The 13,414-nt window shown below is 54.4% G+C and overlaps 3 protein-coding genes across 5 annotated transcripts; 2 read left to right on the forward strand and 1 right to left on the reverse strand.

The window, feature by feature from the left end:
* The first annotated feature begins 1,156 nt into the window (after positions 1–1,156).
* Mfrp (membrane frizzled-related protein) lies at positions 1,157–6,414 on the forward strand. Of its 2 annotated transcripts, none has more exons than XM_032910682.1 (13): positions 1,157–1,363; positions 1,449–1,551; positions 1,662–1,775; positions 1,878–2,051; positions 2,181–2,394; positions 2,605–2,735; positions 2,845–2,970; positions 3,098–3,174; positions 4,156–4,304; positions 4,752–4,900; positions 4,988–5,116; positions 5,638–5,765; positions 5,849–6,414. In XM_032910682.1, exons 1-13 carry the CDS (start codon positions 1,310–1,312, stop codon positions 6,071–6,073), a joined length of 1,773 nt encoding a protein of 590 aa, XP_032766573.1. In that variant the 5' UTR covers positions 1,157–1,309; the 3' UTR covers positions 6,074–6,414. The 2 variants fall into 2 exon arrangements, with proteins under 2 accessions (XP_032766573.1, XP_032766574.1); XM_032910683.1 differs by having other exon boundaries at positions 4,752–4,882.
* A 319-nt stretch (positions 6,415–6,733) lies between these two features.
* Positions 6,734–8,674, forward strand: C1qtnf5 (C1q and TNF related 5). Of its 2 annotated transcripts, XM_032910684.1 has the most exons (3): positions 6,734–6,948; positions 7,194–7,459; positions 7,785–8,674. In XM_032910684.1, exons 2-3 carry the CDS (start codon positions 7,246–7,248, stop codon positions 8,300–8,302), a joined length of 732 nt encoding a protein of 243 aa, XP_032766575.1. In that variant the 5' UTR covers positions 6,734–6,948; positions 7,194–7,245; the 3' UTR covers positions 8,303–8,674. The 2 variants fall into 2 exon arrangements, with proteins under 2 accessions (XP_032766575.1, XP_032766576.1); XM_032910685.1 differs by lacking the exon at positions 6,734–6,948 and having other exon boundaries at positions 6,988–7,459; positions 7,785–8,673.
* Positions 8,675–10,147: 1,473 nt separating this feature from the next.
* On the reverse strand, positions 10,148–12,895 carry Rnf26 (ring finger protein 26). The gene has a single exon (XM_032910318.1). It carries the CDS (start codon positions 12,322–12,324, stop codon positions 11,050–11,052), a length of 1,275 nt encoding a protein of 424 aa, XP_032766209.1. The 5' UTR covers positions 12,325–12,895; the 3' UTR covers positions 10,148–11,049.
* Positions 12,896–13,414: the final 519 nt, after the last annotated feature.

Consider the following 13,414-nt stretch of genomic DNA (forward strand, 5'->3'; position numbering starts at 1 on the left):
CGATCCCATGCCAGTTCCAACAAAGATGATGACTGTAGCAGAGGCCTTTCTCAACCACATGTGAAGACTCACTCCCGACTCCCAGGGAGGCCGAGGTGAGAGGATGGCTCCAAGGTTGAGGCTAGCCAACAAAAACAGCAAAAGATAGACTCGGGGCTGTAGATCCATCAGTAGCTGTGCTAACCTAGCACGCACACACGCAAACACACACACACACACACCACACGGAAGGGTCCAATCCCCCCTCCTACCCCTCCCCCCTCCATGGTGCTCACACAGCACTGGGGAATACAGACAGGAGGCTCAGAAGCTCCAGAACCTATCGAGAAAATGGCTTAGTGGGTAAAAAGCACTTGCTATTCAGATGTCCAGCAATCACAGAAACACTGTGATTGCCAGTCAGACAGCAGCTCCATCTGTGATACCTGGAGTAGGCCAGTTGACTAGACAAGCAAAATCAAGCAAGCTCTGAGTTCAAGTGAGAGACTTTGTCTTGATATATAATCATATATGTATATATATATATATATATGTGTGTGTGTGTGTGTATATGTGTGTTGTGTCTATATATATATATATATGGTATACATACATATGTATGTATATATAGTGACAAACAAAAAAGTGTTCAAGGTCATCTTGCCTACATAAAGAGTTTGAAGCTAACCTGGACAATATGAAACCGTCTCACCAAAAAAAGAAGAGGAGGAGGAGAAGAAAGAGGGAAAAGAAAAAGCTAATAACTTTGCCACTCGGATGGGGAGTAGTGGGCTCCTCACTTTGTGACCCTTAGAAAGCAGCCTGCCTCTACCCCAGTACTTGCTCCCTCTGTCTGTTTACCTGAGGCTCCAATGCCTGCACCTCAGTCATATTCACCAAGCTCAGCTCCCCCAGGAACTCCCTCCATACTTTGAGTGAGAAGGAGGCCATGGTGATCACCCCCTTAGCCACATTCCACAGAACACCGGGCTTTCTCTGCTGGTGTTTGCAGCCACCGCCTGTGCCTTTAAGGATTGGTAGTCAGTGCCAGGGTCTTGACCTCAGCATCCTCAGCTGAGTTGGATTAAGGACCATTCCGTGCCTTTTGTGAATTCCTTCTCGCATCAGCTCCCTCCCCGACATGGGACCAGAGTAGCCTGGGGCCCTGGCCATTCTGCCAAAGGCAGCCAGAGAACCGGTGTCTCCTGACAGCCTGGTCCCTCAAGAGCAAAGGTCGCTTCTTTGATTGGTGGCTTGTGACCGGGGAGTGGACCCTCGGGGGTCTTAGGCTATCACTGGAACTCCAGAAAGCCATGCAGAGCCTTGAGCCATGAAGGACTATGCCGATGTCACCCTCTGTCCAGAGGCAGCTGAGCTGAGCAAGGTAAGGTCTACATGGAACCCACCTCCCAGATGTCCCTAAGTGAACCCACACGTCCCAGCCCCTAAGGTTCTGCCCTCCATTCCAGACAGAGTTCTGCAATCCTGCTTTTGACCTGGAAGCCGGGCCTTCTTGCCCTCCCCCAGCATTACAGAAAAATGTCAGCAGCAGCCTCCAAGGTCCCTGGCATGGTAACCATCAGGGGTTGCTTGAACATAAGAGGGAACCCAGGAACTAAGGTGGAGTGAGGGATACCCCACACAGTGGTGCCTCTCAAAAGCCCATTGTGTCCTCTTTGCAGTCCAGCGTCTCCGGGGGCTACAACCAGACTGCCACTTCTCCGGGCTCTGTATCCTGCTGCTCAGCGGCCTGCTGCTACTACTGCTGGGGCTGCTGGTGGCTGTCATCCTGGCTCGTAAGTAAATGGACGGGCTTTCCATGGAGAGCCCATGAGCTATTCTGCCAGCCCCCCAGGAACCCGCTCCTCTAAATGACACTCCTCTATGCCTGCCTCCAGAGTTGCAGGCTACATCTCTCCCCAGGACTACCAAGAACCCACTGCCCACCCGAGGAGGCCTCACCCCCACGGGTGTCATTCCCAGCACCACCCCTAACACCACCACCACCACCACCACCACCCCAGCAATCACAGGGCGGCAAGAGGCAGCCATGAGCCCTACACACCAGACCGGTAAGTCCCAAGAGAACTCTAGAGAAGCCCCGAGATGGTGTTGGGGAGGAAAGCCTAGAAGGGGAACCTTGCAGGTAGGGGGAGGCCTCTCCCCTATTGACCTCTGAACTCTCATTCCATCCCCTGCAGCCTGTGGAGGCCTCCTTCCTGGTCCCAGTGGTTTCTTCAGCAGTCCCAACTACCCAGACCTTTACCCACCCCACAGCCACTGCGTCTGGCATATCCAGGTAGCCACAGGCCAGACAATACAGCTCAAGATTCAAGCGCTCAGCACAGAAAGCATGCCCGCCTGTCTTTTTGATCGCTTGGAAATTAGCCCAGCGCCTACAGGCCCTCTGCTCAGGTGGGTCCCTCTGCTTCCAGGGAACCCCACATGTCTGAAGGGTACAGAAGTTGGGAAATGAAACAAAAATCTGGACTAGAAGAAAAATTAACAGAACGGACTCTTCCCCTGTGGCTTGCTGTGTGGCCTCTGGAAACTCACTTCCCTTTCTCTGATCTGTTTCTTACCTGAGTTCGGAGCCTGCATCATTCCTACCTGGCTTTCTTACAGAGTGTGTGGTAAAACAACTCCTGCCACAGTTAACGCCAACACCAGTCACCTCCGTGTGTCCTTCGTCTCTGATAACGATGTGGAAGGGTCTGGTTTCCAGGCCTGGTACCAAGCAGTGGCCCCTGGACATTGTAAGTGGCTTCCCTCCATGTCCCTAGCCACCTCTCCTGCAGCTCCTCCCAGCAAAAGGGATGGGAACTCTGGGGATTCTGACTGCAGATGGTTCTTGCCTTTCTCCAGGGAGCTGTGCCCACTACGAGTTCCACTGTGACCTGCTCCACTGCCTGAAGCAAGACTCTGTGTGTGACGGTGTTAAGGACTGCATCGATGGCAGTGATGAGGCCAACTGCAGTGCCAAGACGTTGGGTACGGGCCCAGCGAGGGACAGGGCAGGCACATCTTCAGGCTTCTGTCCCAGGTTCAGGTTGGGATCCCCTGCACTGGCCCAGAGCTTTCTTCCCCGCCACTCATGAGCCACTTGACTTCTCTACAGGGTGTGGAGGGAACCTGACTGAGCTCTCTGGGGTGTTCTCTACCCCAAACTACCCACAGCACTACCCTCACCAACAGGTAAGTACGGTGCCCTCAGGATGGTGTAGTACTCATGAGACACCAGAGTGGCTAGGTCAGTGTGCCTGGGAACAGTGGGCCTGGAAATGCACTTGATAAAACAAGTTGATGCAGGCCAGAAGGAGACATTGTTAAGTACCGACTGTATACCAGGTATTTCCAGGTGGGGTAAGCACATCTATTTCCGAGACCAGACGATTTGAAAAGGCATTTATTTACGGATAGACAATGTCATACCCTACAACCCTTGCTGTTCTTGTCACTGGTGAGAATCCTTCTACCCCAGCCTCCTGGGTGCTTGGATTCTTAAGTATGAGCCACTATGCCAGGCCTGGGTTTTTGTTTGTCTTGAGATGGGATCTCACTGTGTAGCCATGGCTGGCCTGGAACTCACAGAGATCCACCCACTTCTGCCTGGAACTAAAAAGTGTGCGGCGGGACCCTGAGCCGGCACCCCTACCCCACATCTGCTGGGTTGGGTTTTTTTGTTTGTTTTTTTGTTTGTTTTGTTTCCACAGTGAGGATCAACGCCAGGGTCACAGAAATTCTTTACCACTGAGCTATACCCTGGCTGGTCCTTGGCTTTTTTTTTTTTTTTTTTTTTTTTTTTTTTTTTCGGGCTGGGGACCAAACCCAGGGCCTTGCGCTTGCTAGGGCAAGCGCTCTACCACTGAGCTAAATCCCCAACCCCTGGTCCTTGGCTTCTAAGACAGTCTCTATATATGTAGCTCAGGAGGCTGCTACGGGACTTGACACATAGCAAGTTGGGCTGGCCTTGAACTCGCCTTCCAGCTCTGGGATACAGGTGTACGGCACCATGCCTCATGGGCATTTCCTATTTTAAGAGGCACCAGTGATGGAAGTGAGGTAGGCAACAGCCACTCACATCTTGCCTAGTCTGCTCTGGGCAAAGCAGCCCCCTACATGTCCAGGCTGTGGCAGGGGACTGTCCCCATGACTTATGTCACGTATGTCCTCCAGCTTTGTACCTGGCACATCGAAGTGCCCGTGGGATACGGGATAAGACTAGAGTTCCACAACTTCAGCCTGGAAGCACAAACTGAGTGCAAGTTTGACTACGTGGAGGTGTATGAGGCCAGCAACTCAGGAACATTCAGCTCCCTGGGCAGGTACTAACCAGGGCAAGAGTGGTGGGCAACCCATCGCCAACCTGGCAGGCCAGGATCAGTGTGCTAGGCTCAAGGGAGTCCCCAGCTTCACTGCCTTCAGTCGCTCTATAGTCAAGAGATCTCTTTCCTGGCATCCTGAGACAGCATACACTTCCTCAACGCAAGCCCATTCACTTCTGCAGTCGCCTAGCTCCACTCTTCCCACTTGAAGGGCCTTTGCCTTCCGTATCTTCCCCGACTCTCCCCGTCTCAAAGTGGCTTAAGTTTAAGATGTCGTCTCATACTTCTTGTAACATATAGCATGAGTCCCCAGGCCCTAAGCTCCATGACTCAGCCATCTTGGGCCCTATGGCCCCTGGCATAGCCAAGAGCCCAGCCCAGAGCCCCAAGGGCTGGCCAGTGGCCTGTGCCCAGGATTTTTTTTTTTTTTTTTTCTGCTCTGGGCAGGTTCTGTGGAGCAGAGCCACCACTCCACCTCATCTCCTCGCAACACCAGCTGACTGTAATCTTCAAGACAGATGTTGGTATCAGCAGTGGGGGCTTTTTAGCCACCTACCAGGCCATCAATACGACAGAGAGTGGGTGCCCCTGGGCAGGTGGGTATGAGCAACAGAGGGTCCTCCGAGGAACATTAAAGGGTACCCTGGAGGGTGGTAGGTATAGTCATGCCCCTGTGCCCACAGACCTTTGTGGACCCAGAGAGTTCTGCCAGAGCAGAGGACGTAGAGAACTGCAACGGATTTGTGACTTATGGAAAGACTGTGCAAATGACAGCAGTGACAACTGCAACAGCCACTTGCCCCCGCAACCGGGTGAGGAGCCTTACTTCTGAGCAAGTCCCGCCAGTCAGAACAGGCAGGGTTCCCTACCACACTTTCTTCAACTCCCCTTCCTTCCTCCTCGATAGTTCATAGCTGGGCCCCTCTCTCCTCATCCTGTGACCACTTCAAGGAGTTTTGATGGGACTCTCAGCTGGTGGTAGCATTGTACACTGGTGTCATCTGAGAGGGACGCAGGAATGTAGGAGTCAATGGTAGGAGCTTTGAGATGTATCCTGTGGCACTCAGAGTCCCTCTCCACAGCCTACTTCACAGACTACACGACAGGAGTGGTCCCAAGTGGTCCCCAGTTGGGTGCTCCACATTCCCTAAGATCAGAGGGGCCTACATGATGCACAGGCTGGCAAACAGCCTCTGGGAAAGCAGCTCCTTGGAGTGTGTGAAACCATTCTGTGGTTGCCTCTTGAGAGACTCAGAAGTGCTTATTACGCGTGTGGAAACAATGGCCAGGCAGTGTCATATCCAGCACAGTGACTCAGCCCTCTCCCCTACAGACCTGACCTGTGAACCTGTCCAGGTGGAGATGTGCCTTGGACTAAGCTACAATACCACAGCCTTCCCTAACATCTGGGTGGGCCTGGCCACACAGACGGAGGTGACAGACATCCTCAGAGGCTACAAGGTGCTGGGACAGGGAGGAGGGAGACCATAGGAAGGGTGGGCACATGGAGACAGGACACCTGATGGCCATCTTTCCTCCAACAGAGCCTGACAAGTCTACCCTGCTACCAGACTTTCCGGAGGTTCCTCTGTGGGCTGCTTGAACCTCGATGCACCTCACTGGGCACTATCCTACCCCCTTGTCGTTCTGTCTGCCAGGAGGCAGAACAGCAGTGCCAGTCTAGCCTGGCATTACTGGGCATCCCCTGGCCTTTCAACTGCAACAGGCTACCTCTGGCAGCTAGCCTGGAAGCTTGCTCCCGGCCCTGACCCCAAGCCAGCCCCCACCCTCTGTCTGCCCATCCTCCTCTCCCGAGATGGGTGGGCAAGGCAGGCAGAAAACAAGGGTGGCCTGGACATGGGACTCTGCCCATCCTCTCTGGAGCTTCTCAAAGAGGAAAAAGAACAGTTATTACTCTGATCCTGCCCAGGACTAATGGGACTGTCCCATCATCTTTCCCCTACTGTCCTCGAGCTCTAATTTGCCAAGACAGCCCTGGTACCATTGGACGGCCTAGCAGACTTCCTATCCAAGTCTCTGACCCTGATTCCCTGTCTTCTGCCTTCCCCCTTTTCATTTAAGTTTCATGTAGTCAACAAAACTGTTTTGAGTGATGGCTGGTGTGCTGAGACCTTAGGCCTGGGGGTCCAACTGGCTGTTTTTGGAATCCTTTACCCTGGGCCCACTACTAATCCAGTTCTCCACCCCTGCCCTACCCCCACACAAGAGTTTTGACCTTGGACTCCATCATTATCCCATTCCTCCCTCCCCCTCAGGCTCCTGGGAACTGGAGCCCCAAGTGTCTGACTTACAGTTCAGCCTCTCTGTAATGCTGGCTCAACTCTCTCCTCCTCCTTTCTCCACACCCCCTACATCCCCACAACTTTGGCCGGCCGCCGGGCGACACCACGAGTTATTTCCCTGCTATTTCCCAGCTCCGGAGTTCTTGGCCTCTGAACAACTGGTTTCCTCTAGGAGTCTGGGAGGAGCGCTGTGGAGCCGGCAAGAAGCAACCCGAAGCTAGGAGTCTGTCAGCGAGGGCAGGGGCTGCCTGGTTGGGGTAGGAGTGGGAGCAGGGCCAGCAGGAGGGTCTGAGGAAGCCATTCAAAGCGAGCAGCTGGGAGAGCTGGGGAGCCGGGAAGGGGTGAGTTTGGCAGAGGAAGAGGGTAAGTGGGGGAGGGGACTGTAGAAAGCCTGGGCTTCAGCTAGGGGACGGAGGAGGGCTTGTCTCTCCTTTCCCAGTTCTTGGTTTGGGGCACCTTCATCTTCATCCCATCGCAGTGCTCAACCCCAAAGGCATGCTTGTAGGGCGGGGACCTACTGGGTTCCACCTGGGTGGGGCGCGAGGTTGGTCCTAAGATTCTGGGTTCCAACTCTGGTCCTGCCCAGCCTACAGACTACAAGAGAGGATCCTGGCGTCTGGGCCTCCTGGGTCATCACCATGAGGCCACTTCTTGCCCTGCTGCTTCTGGGTCTGGTATCAGGCTCTCCTCCTCTGGACGACAACAAGATCCCCAGCCTGTGTCCCGGGCAGCCCGGCCTCCCAGGCACACCAGGCCACCACGGCAGCCAAGGCCTGCCTGGCCGTGACGGCCGTGATGGCCGCGATGGTGCACCCGGAGCTCCGGGAGAGAAAGGCGAGGGCGGGAGACCGGGTAAGAAGTCATTTTCGTTGCAGTGCATGGGTGCATCCTGGTGAACACAGCCCCTGCTCTGATGGATCCTTTGGGGGTCAAGGGTCCCGCCAGGGGGCGCTACTCTCCCTCCATTCCAGTCAGCAGGAGCGGGGCGAGGTGGGCTGCGGGTGGAGGGGGTGAGTCAGCCCCAGGGAATCAGAAACCCTGATCCGACTACTCAGCACTTCAGATCTGCTCCCCGCAGGAGGTAACAGCCAGGGAGGCTGGGAGGCTTAGTCACCCTTCTGCACTCCGCTGCGCTGCAGCTCCTGACTTCTCCCCTAACCCTCTCCATCCCCTGCAGGACTACCTGGGCCACGTGGGGAGCCCGGGCCGCGTGGAGAGGCAGGACCTGTCGGGGCTATCGGGCCTGCGGGGGAGTGCTCGGTGCCCCCACGATCAGCCTTCAGTGCCAAGCGATCAGAGAGCCGGGTACCTCCGCCAGCCGACACACCCCTACCCTTCGACCGTGTGCTGCTCAATGAGCAGGGACATTACGATGCCACTACCGGCAAGTTCACCTGCCAAGTGCCTGGTGTCTACTACTTTGCTGTCCATGCCACTGTCTACCGGGCCAGCCTGCAGTTTGATCTTGTCAAAAATGGCCAATCCATAGCTTCTTTCTTCCAGTTTTTTGGGGGGTGGCCAAAGCCAGCCTCGCTCTCAGGGGGTGCGATGGTGAGGCTAGAACCTGAGGACCAGGTATGGGTTCAGGTGGGTGTGGGTGATTACATTGGCATCTATGCCAGCATCAAAACAGATAGTACCTTCTCTGGATTTCTCGTCTATTCTGACTGGCACAGCTCCCCAGTCTTCGCTTAAAATACAGTGAACCCGGAGCTGGCACTTGCTCCTAGTGGAGGGTGTGACACTGACCAGCGCGCATACCAGGAGGGCTGGCCCCCTGGACTATTGTGAATGACTAGGGAGAGAGGGAGCCACCTCTGGTCCCACTCCTGGCAATGAATAGTCAGAGGCTGTCTGAGGTCAGGACAGACAGCGTGGAGCAGTTGCTGGGTTTCTGCCCAGGACTTTAGAATGCAGCAGGCTGGCAGCTGTGGAATCCTGGCTCAGGACTCCAAGATGGGATGCTCCCTTCCTAGTCCTGTGCCCCTCTAGGTCTTTGACTCCATCTCTCCTGCTCCCAAGGCAGGCCTTTTTCTCAGAGGTCACTTAATAAACCTACAATCCTCCCACTGGTTTCTCCTTTCTTCTGAGGGTTCCTGGGTGGGATGGGGCCATGATACAGAGAGACAAGCAAGCAGATGTAGAGTAATTGGCTCCACCTACATGTGTAGATGGTGAACCCAGCCTGACCAGGGGCTAACTTCTGATTTAGGGCTATGGCCACTCACAGCCACTGTTGTGTGACAAAGAGCCAGGGACTGTCAATCATGGCTGCATGCCAGATAGTGAGAGACACCTGCTTTCTTGGATACCTAGAAAGCCATCGCTGTCACCCCACCTAGAGGGCTGTAGTTCCTGAGATGGCCACAAGGGGGTGCCCAAGCTCTGGACTGCAACAATGGTTCAAGGTCTGGGCTTCCAAGGTGGTCAGGGGAAAGGATATTAAAGGTCTGCAGAAAGAATTCCAGATGGGAGTAAAAGAAAAGGAGGTCCTTGGCCCCGGCTCAGGAAGTTTATCTTCCCTAATAAAATGTTTATCCTCCACATTAAACAGAGACTAGAAGGAGCCAGGCTTTGCCCTACTCAACTCCCTGGGGAAGGCAAGCCCTGCCAAGGAACTCCAGTTCTGAGGTGGAGAACTGGTCTCTGCTGTGCTGGGCACAGCCTGGGTGGGCCAAGCCATTAAGTCTGAGGCTGACCACAGGCCCCATGAGGGCTCACCTCTTGTGACACTCAGTTTAACAGGCTGGGACTGATGATAACACACCCAGGTTTGCCAATCCTAATTGCTCAACTTCTCAATGCAAAGTGGAGGGACTTCCTTCAGGACCAGCATCTTCTCCCTCATCCAGAAAACGGTCTCAGACACAGTGCTTCTAGATGTAACATTAAATTATGGGGGTGATCCCCTAATTTCCTGCTGGCAGTGGGAGGGCAACTGTATCAGAGGGTTCTAGGCTTCCTGTGTCTTCCAGATAGGCCCATAGGCTCTAGGCTCTAACTCACACCTATACTCCAGCCCATCACAGTACCAGGCCCTGTACCAAGATGCATGGTGGCACATGCCTTTACTCCCAGCACTTGGGTGGCAGAAGCTGGTGATCTCTGAGTTCAAGGCCAGCTTGGTGAGTTATAGGACAGCCAGGGCTACACAGACAAACCCTGTCTCAAAAAAACAAACAAAAACCAGACAAGTACCAGCCCCTCCAGGAACTGGAGGACACAAACTGGCCTCCAGGCAGCAGACTCCACTATGTCCCCTGGAAAGATCAGCACAGTAGGAACAAAGGAAGAACAGGACAAGTTCACATTCTGCTCAAAGGGACTTAATGCGGTACGGTACAGAGAAGGTGATTCAGAACCACGGAGTGCAGGGCATATCCGAAGGGTAAGCATTAAGCAGCCACGCTTGCTTTGCTCTCGCCTGTCACACTCTCTCCTCATCCCCACCCCTAGAGCTCAAAATCCAGATGCTCACTTCTTACTCCAGCCAGTCTCAAAGACCAGCTGACCACCTGCCGGCACTTGCAAGGACCACACTTAGAGCTGTCAACAGAACTTTATTCATAGAAACTGGGCGTTCCGACTTACTGGAGCTATGACCCCTGAGGCCTAGCCCCTTGTTCGGACCCTACTGAAAAGTGCAGAATGCCCTCTCCACTGTCAGAGAGAGCCCTGGAGGAATGCTATGTTCTATGCCAAGTAGGGAATGAGTAGACATCTGGTTGTTCTTTCTGAGGCTCCCCATAGACCTGGGGTGCCTGAGGGTAAATGGTCCCAAAGCCAGGTGTAGCTGCACCCCTGTACCCAGGGATAAACTCCTGACCCCAGGTTATAGTCAAGTTGGGAGTCTTTAAAAGACAATGACAGGCAGAAGTGGCTCTAAGGACACCTGCGGGTTTCTAGTACCACACCCACCAGGGCAGAGGTTCCGGCTGAACATAAAGGCCCAAGATCATTCCAAACCAAGAATAAACAAAAGAAAGAAAGAGAGAGAGAGAAAAAAAAAAAATCAAGATCACTCCAAGGTCCATGAGTTGCCAAAATCCTCAAATGACACTGATGTGGCGTGGCCTTGGGGGAATAGGACCAAAAACTCCCAACAAAAAAAGCCAGAAGCAGAGAAAGACAGCCCTAGAGGCAGGCATCTGGGTGGGCAGGTGCAGAAGAGCCCACCACAGAGTCTCAGGGCCCTTGCATAGTGACATACTCACCACCCTCAGCATCTCAGGGCCCCACACAGCGTTTAGAGAAAGTGTTACTCTGTCCCACCCAGACTGGAGTCTTCCGGAGTATTCCAGCTACAGGTCCTGGATATATGGCTTGAGGCTTGGCAGAGACACCTTCGGGGCAAAGAGGACTCAGGCCAGAACCCGGAGGCAAAATGTTGATGCTGTCCCGGTGTGTGGAGCACAAAGGACGGGCAGGCAGGGAGGGAGTCTTCAGAGGTAGACATTGAGGGTCTGCAGGATGCTGCGGCGGCAGAGCGGGCAGTTGCGGTGGTAAACGGGGTGGCGCATGAGGATCTCGGTGCAAGCCTGGCACAGGCACAGGTGCCGGCAGGGCAGAAGCAGCACCGTCTTGCTTTGGTCCTGGCAAATGACACACTTCTTCCGCTCTTCTTGCTCCTTCAGCAACTTCCATGGGTCTTGACCAGCTGTAGGTTCCTCCTCATTGAGTCTCTCCCGGCCTCTAGCAGCTGGTGTTCTGATGACCTCCTCATCTGCTTCAGGTAGAGGATCCTGTGGCTGGATCCTGGCTGAGAACACCCTCCTGGGGCCACCTTGGGGGGCTCCCGGTGCTCCTCCCCGATTTGGCCAGCTGGCCAGCTGTAGGCTTCGGCTCCAGACTCTGCGCCAAGCCTCTAGACCTAGTGGAAGGCGAGACAGCCGTACAACATCCTCTCGAAGCCGGTGGTAGGATGGGCGGGCGTGAAGCTGATTGAGAGCTCGGGTGGCCAACCTCAGGGTTTGTTCTGGGTGCAACGCAATCAGAATCACCACCAGCACACAAGCCAGCAACACCAAACCAGTGAGGTGGAAAAGCACACAGCTGGCCAGGACGCGGACGGCCGAGGCCAACAGCTCCAGGACTAGTTGGCAAGGGGTCCACAGGAGAATGGCCATGGCCACAGCGCTGCTGGAAATGTGAGCAAGGAAACCAGCCACCACGTCTGTCATCCTCCAAAGAGGCCCTGTCACGGCATCCCACAGGGCCAGCACCAGGGAGAAGAAGTTCTGAGTGCCAATGAGGCAAATATTGACCAGACTATTGACCACATAGGCCACCAAGCTCATGGCAATGGCACAGATGTCACAGGCCTGGCGTAGCAAACCATGACCGTTAGAGATCATGTTCAGGATGCCCCTGTTCAGTAATTCCCGGCTCTTCAGAGCTCCATGAGAAGCCAGGTGCCCCAGCAGCTTTAAGCTCTCCAAGCCCGAGTAGCAGCTGTAGAGAAGAGTACACAAGGCCTGGAATCCCCCGAAGGTAAATCGGACCACTGCTTCAACTAAGGCCACCAAATAGAGCAGGAATCCTCGACCCAAGTGCAGAAGACTCGTCAGTACTGTATGTGGCAGATTGTAGATGAAGGCCAAAAGCCAGGCCAAGGTAGCCAGGAGGGAGGACACGAGCAAGAAGTTGAGGTCCAACACCAAGGTCAACAAGTCCAGCATCAGGCCCACCCCATTCACCACCAGGTAGACAGCCTCCATGATAGGGCTGTGGAGTTCAGGACAAAAAAAGAAAGGCTGGCTCCTCAGGGAAGATGGTGTCAAGGTTGCCAATACTGTGGAGAGTTCAGAGTTAATTTGGAAGGGATGTGAACGTCTAACCAAGGGAGAACCAAGGTCTACAGAAGTGGGTTGGAGGGAAGACTTTTACAAGAGGGAAAGGAATCCCGGTTTGAAAGGCGCGCTGTTCGGGAGCGAAGAAGCAAAACATCTCTAAAATGATAGGGAGCCCGGACTGGAGGAAGTACCTCAGCTTTAGAAGCCTGGAGCGGTATTCAAGGCCGGGCAACGGGTCTGACCGGGAGAAGACCGGGAAGGATAGGACAGGATCGGGAAGGGCCGGGCCGGGGCCGGGTGGGGGCGACGCAGGCTGGGCGCGGGCTCGCGGTCCAGCCACGCAAGTGCCCCTGTCCCCGCCCGGCCCCTGTCCTCCTGCTCGTGGCGACTGGCACCCAAAGGGAAAGCAGGACAGAAAGTCAGCCTCAGCAAACCCCAAGCGCGGTCTCGACTCCACTGGGCGCCGCCATCTTGTGTGCTAAGGGACGGGGCAAGCAGGGGGCGGGACTATAGCCCATGGCCAATCAGTGAGGGGCAATGGCAGAAAAGTCGACAAACCATTGGTGTTTTTGAACAGCGCCCAAAGACATAATTTCCAATGAGAGGAATAGAAATATATTTATAAAGCTCCTCCTCTTTGAGGAGGTGATAGGTCCGTTAGCGTGTCGGTATAATTTCTCCACCCCGCCCCGCCCCGCCCCTTAAAGAGCCAGAGCCACAATTTAATGAGACTGCCTTTAAGTGGTGTCGCCCCGAAACCCCAACTCCACCCTGCTCCCGGTCTTGGAGTATGCGTTCTTCGAGGTCTGGGCTGGACTCTGGTTTAGTACCTTCTCCACGTCCCCCTGGGACCTGCTGCCTCATCTCATTCATCATTTATTTTTTTTAAAGATTTATTTATTCATTTATTATATATAAGTACACTGTAGCTGTCTTCAGACACACCAGAAGAGGGCATCGGATCTCTTTGCAGATGGTTGTGAGCCACCATGTGGTTGCTGGGAATTGAACTCAG

Source organism: Rattus rattus, chromosome 8, assembly GCF_011064425.1.
Source record: "Rattus rattus isolate New Zealand chromosome 8, Rrattus_CSIRO_v1, whole genome shotgun sequence".
Taxonomy (NCBI): Eukaryota; Metazoa; Chordata; class Mammalia; order Rodentia; family Muridae; genus Rattus; species Rattus rattus.

Excerpts from the sequence above, each read along its gene's own strand:
- Mfrp (XM_032910682.1), top strand. The coding sequence starts at position 1,310 with ATGAAGGACTATGCCGATGTCACCCTCTGTCCAGAGGCAGCTGAGCTG. Across the intron at positions 2,052-2,180 it reads GAGCCCTACACACCAGACCG|CCTGTGGAGGCCTCCTTCCT; the intron begins GTAAGTCCCAAG and ends CATCCCCTGCAG. Across the intron at positions 2,736-2,844 it reads AGCAGTGGCCCCTGGACATT|GGAGCTGTGCCCACTACGAG; the intron begins GTAAGTGGCTTC and ends GCCTTTCTCCAG.
- C1qtnf5 (XM_032910684.1), top strand. The coding sequence starts at position 7,246 with ATGAGGCCACTTCTTGCCCTGCTGCTTCTGGGTCTGGTATCAGGCTCT. Across the intron at positions 7,460-7,784 it reads AGGCGAGGGCGGGAGACCGG|GACTACCTGGGCCACGTGGG; the intron begins GTAAGAAGTCAT and ends CATCCCCTGCAG.
- Rnf26 (XM_032910318.1), bottom strand. The coding sequence starts at position 12,324 with ATGGAGGCTGTCTACCTGGTGGTGAATGGGGTGGGCCTGATGCTGGAC.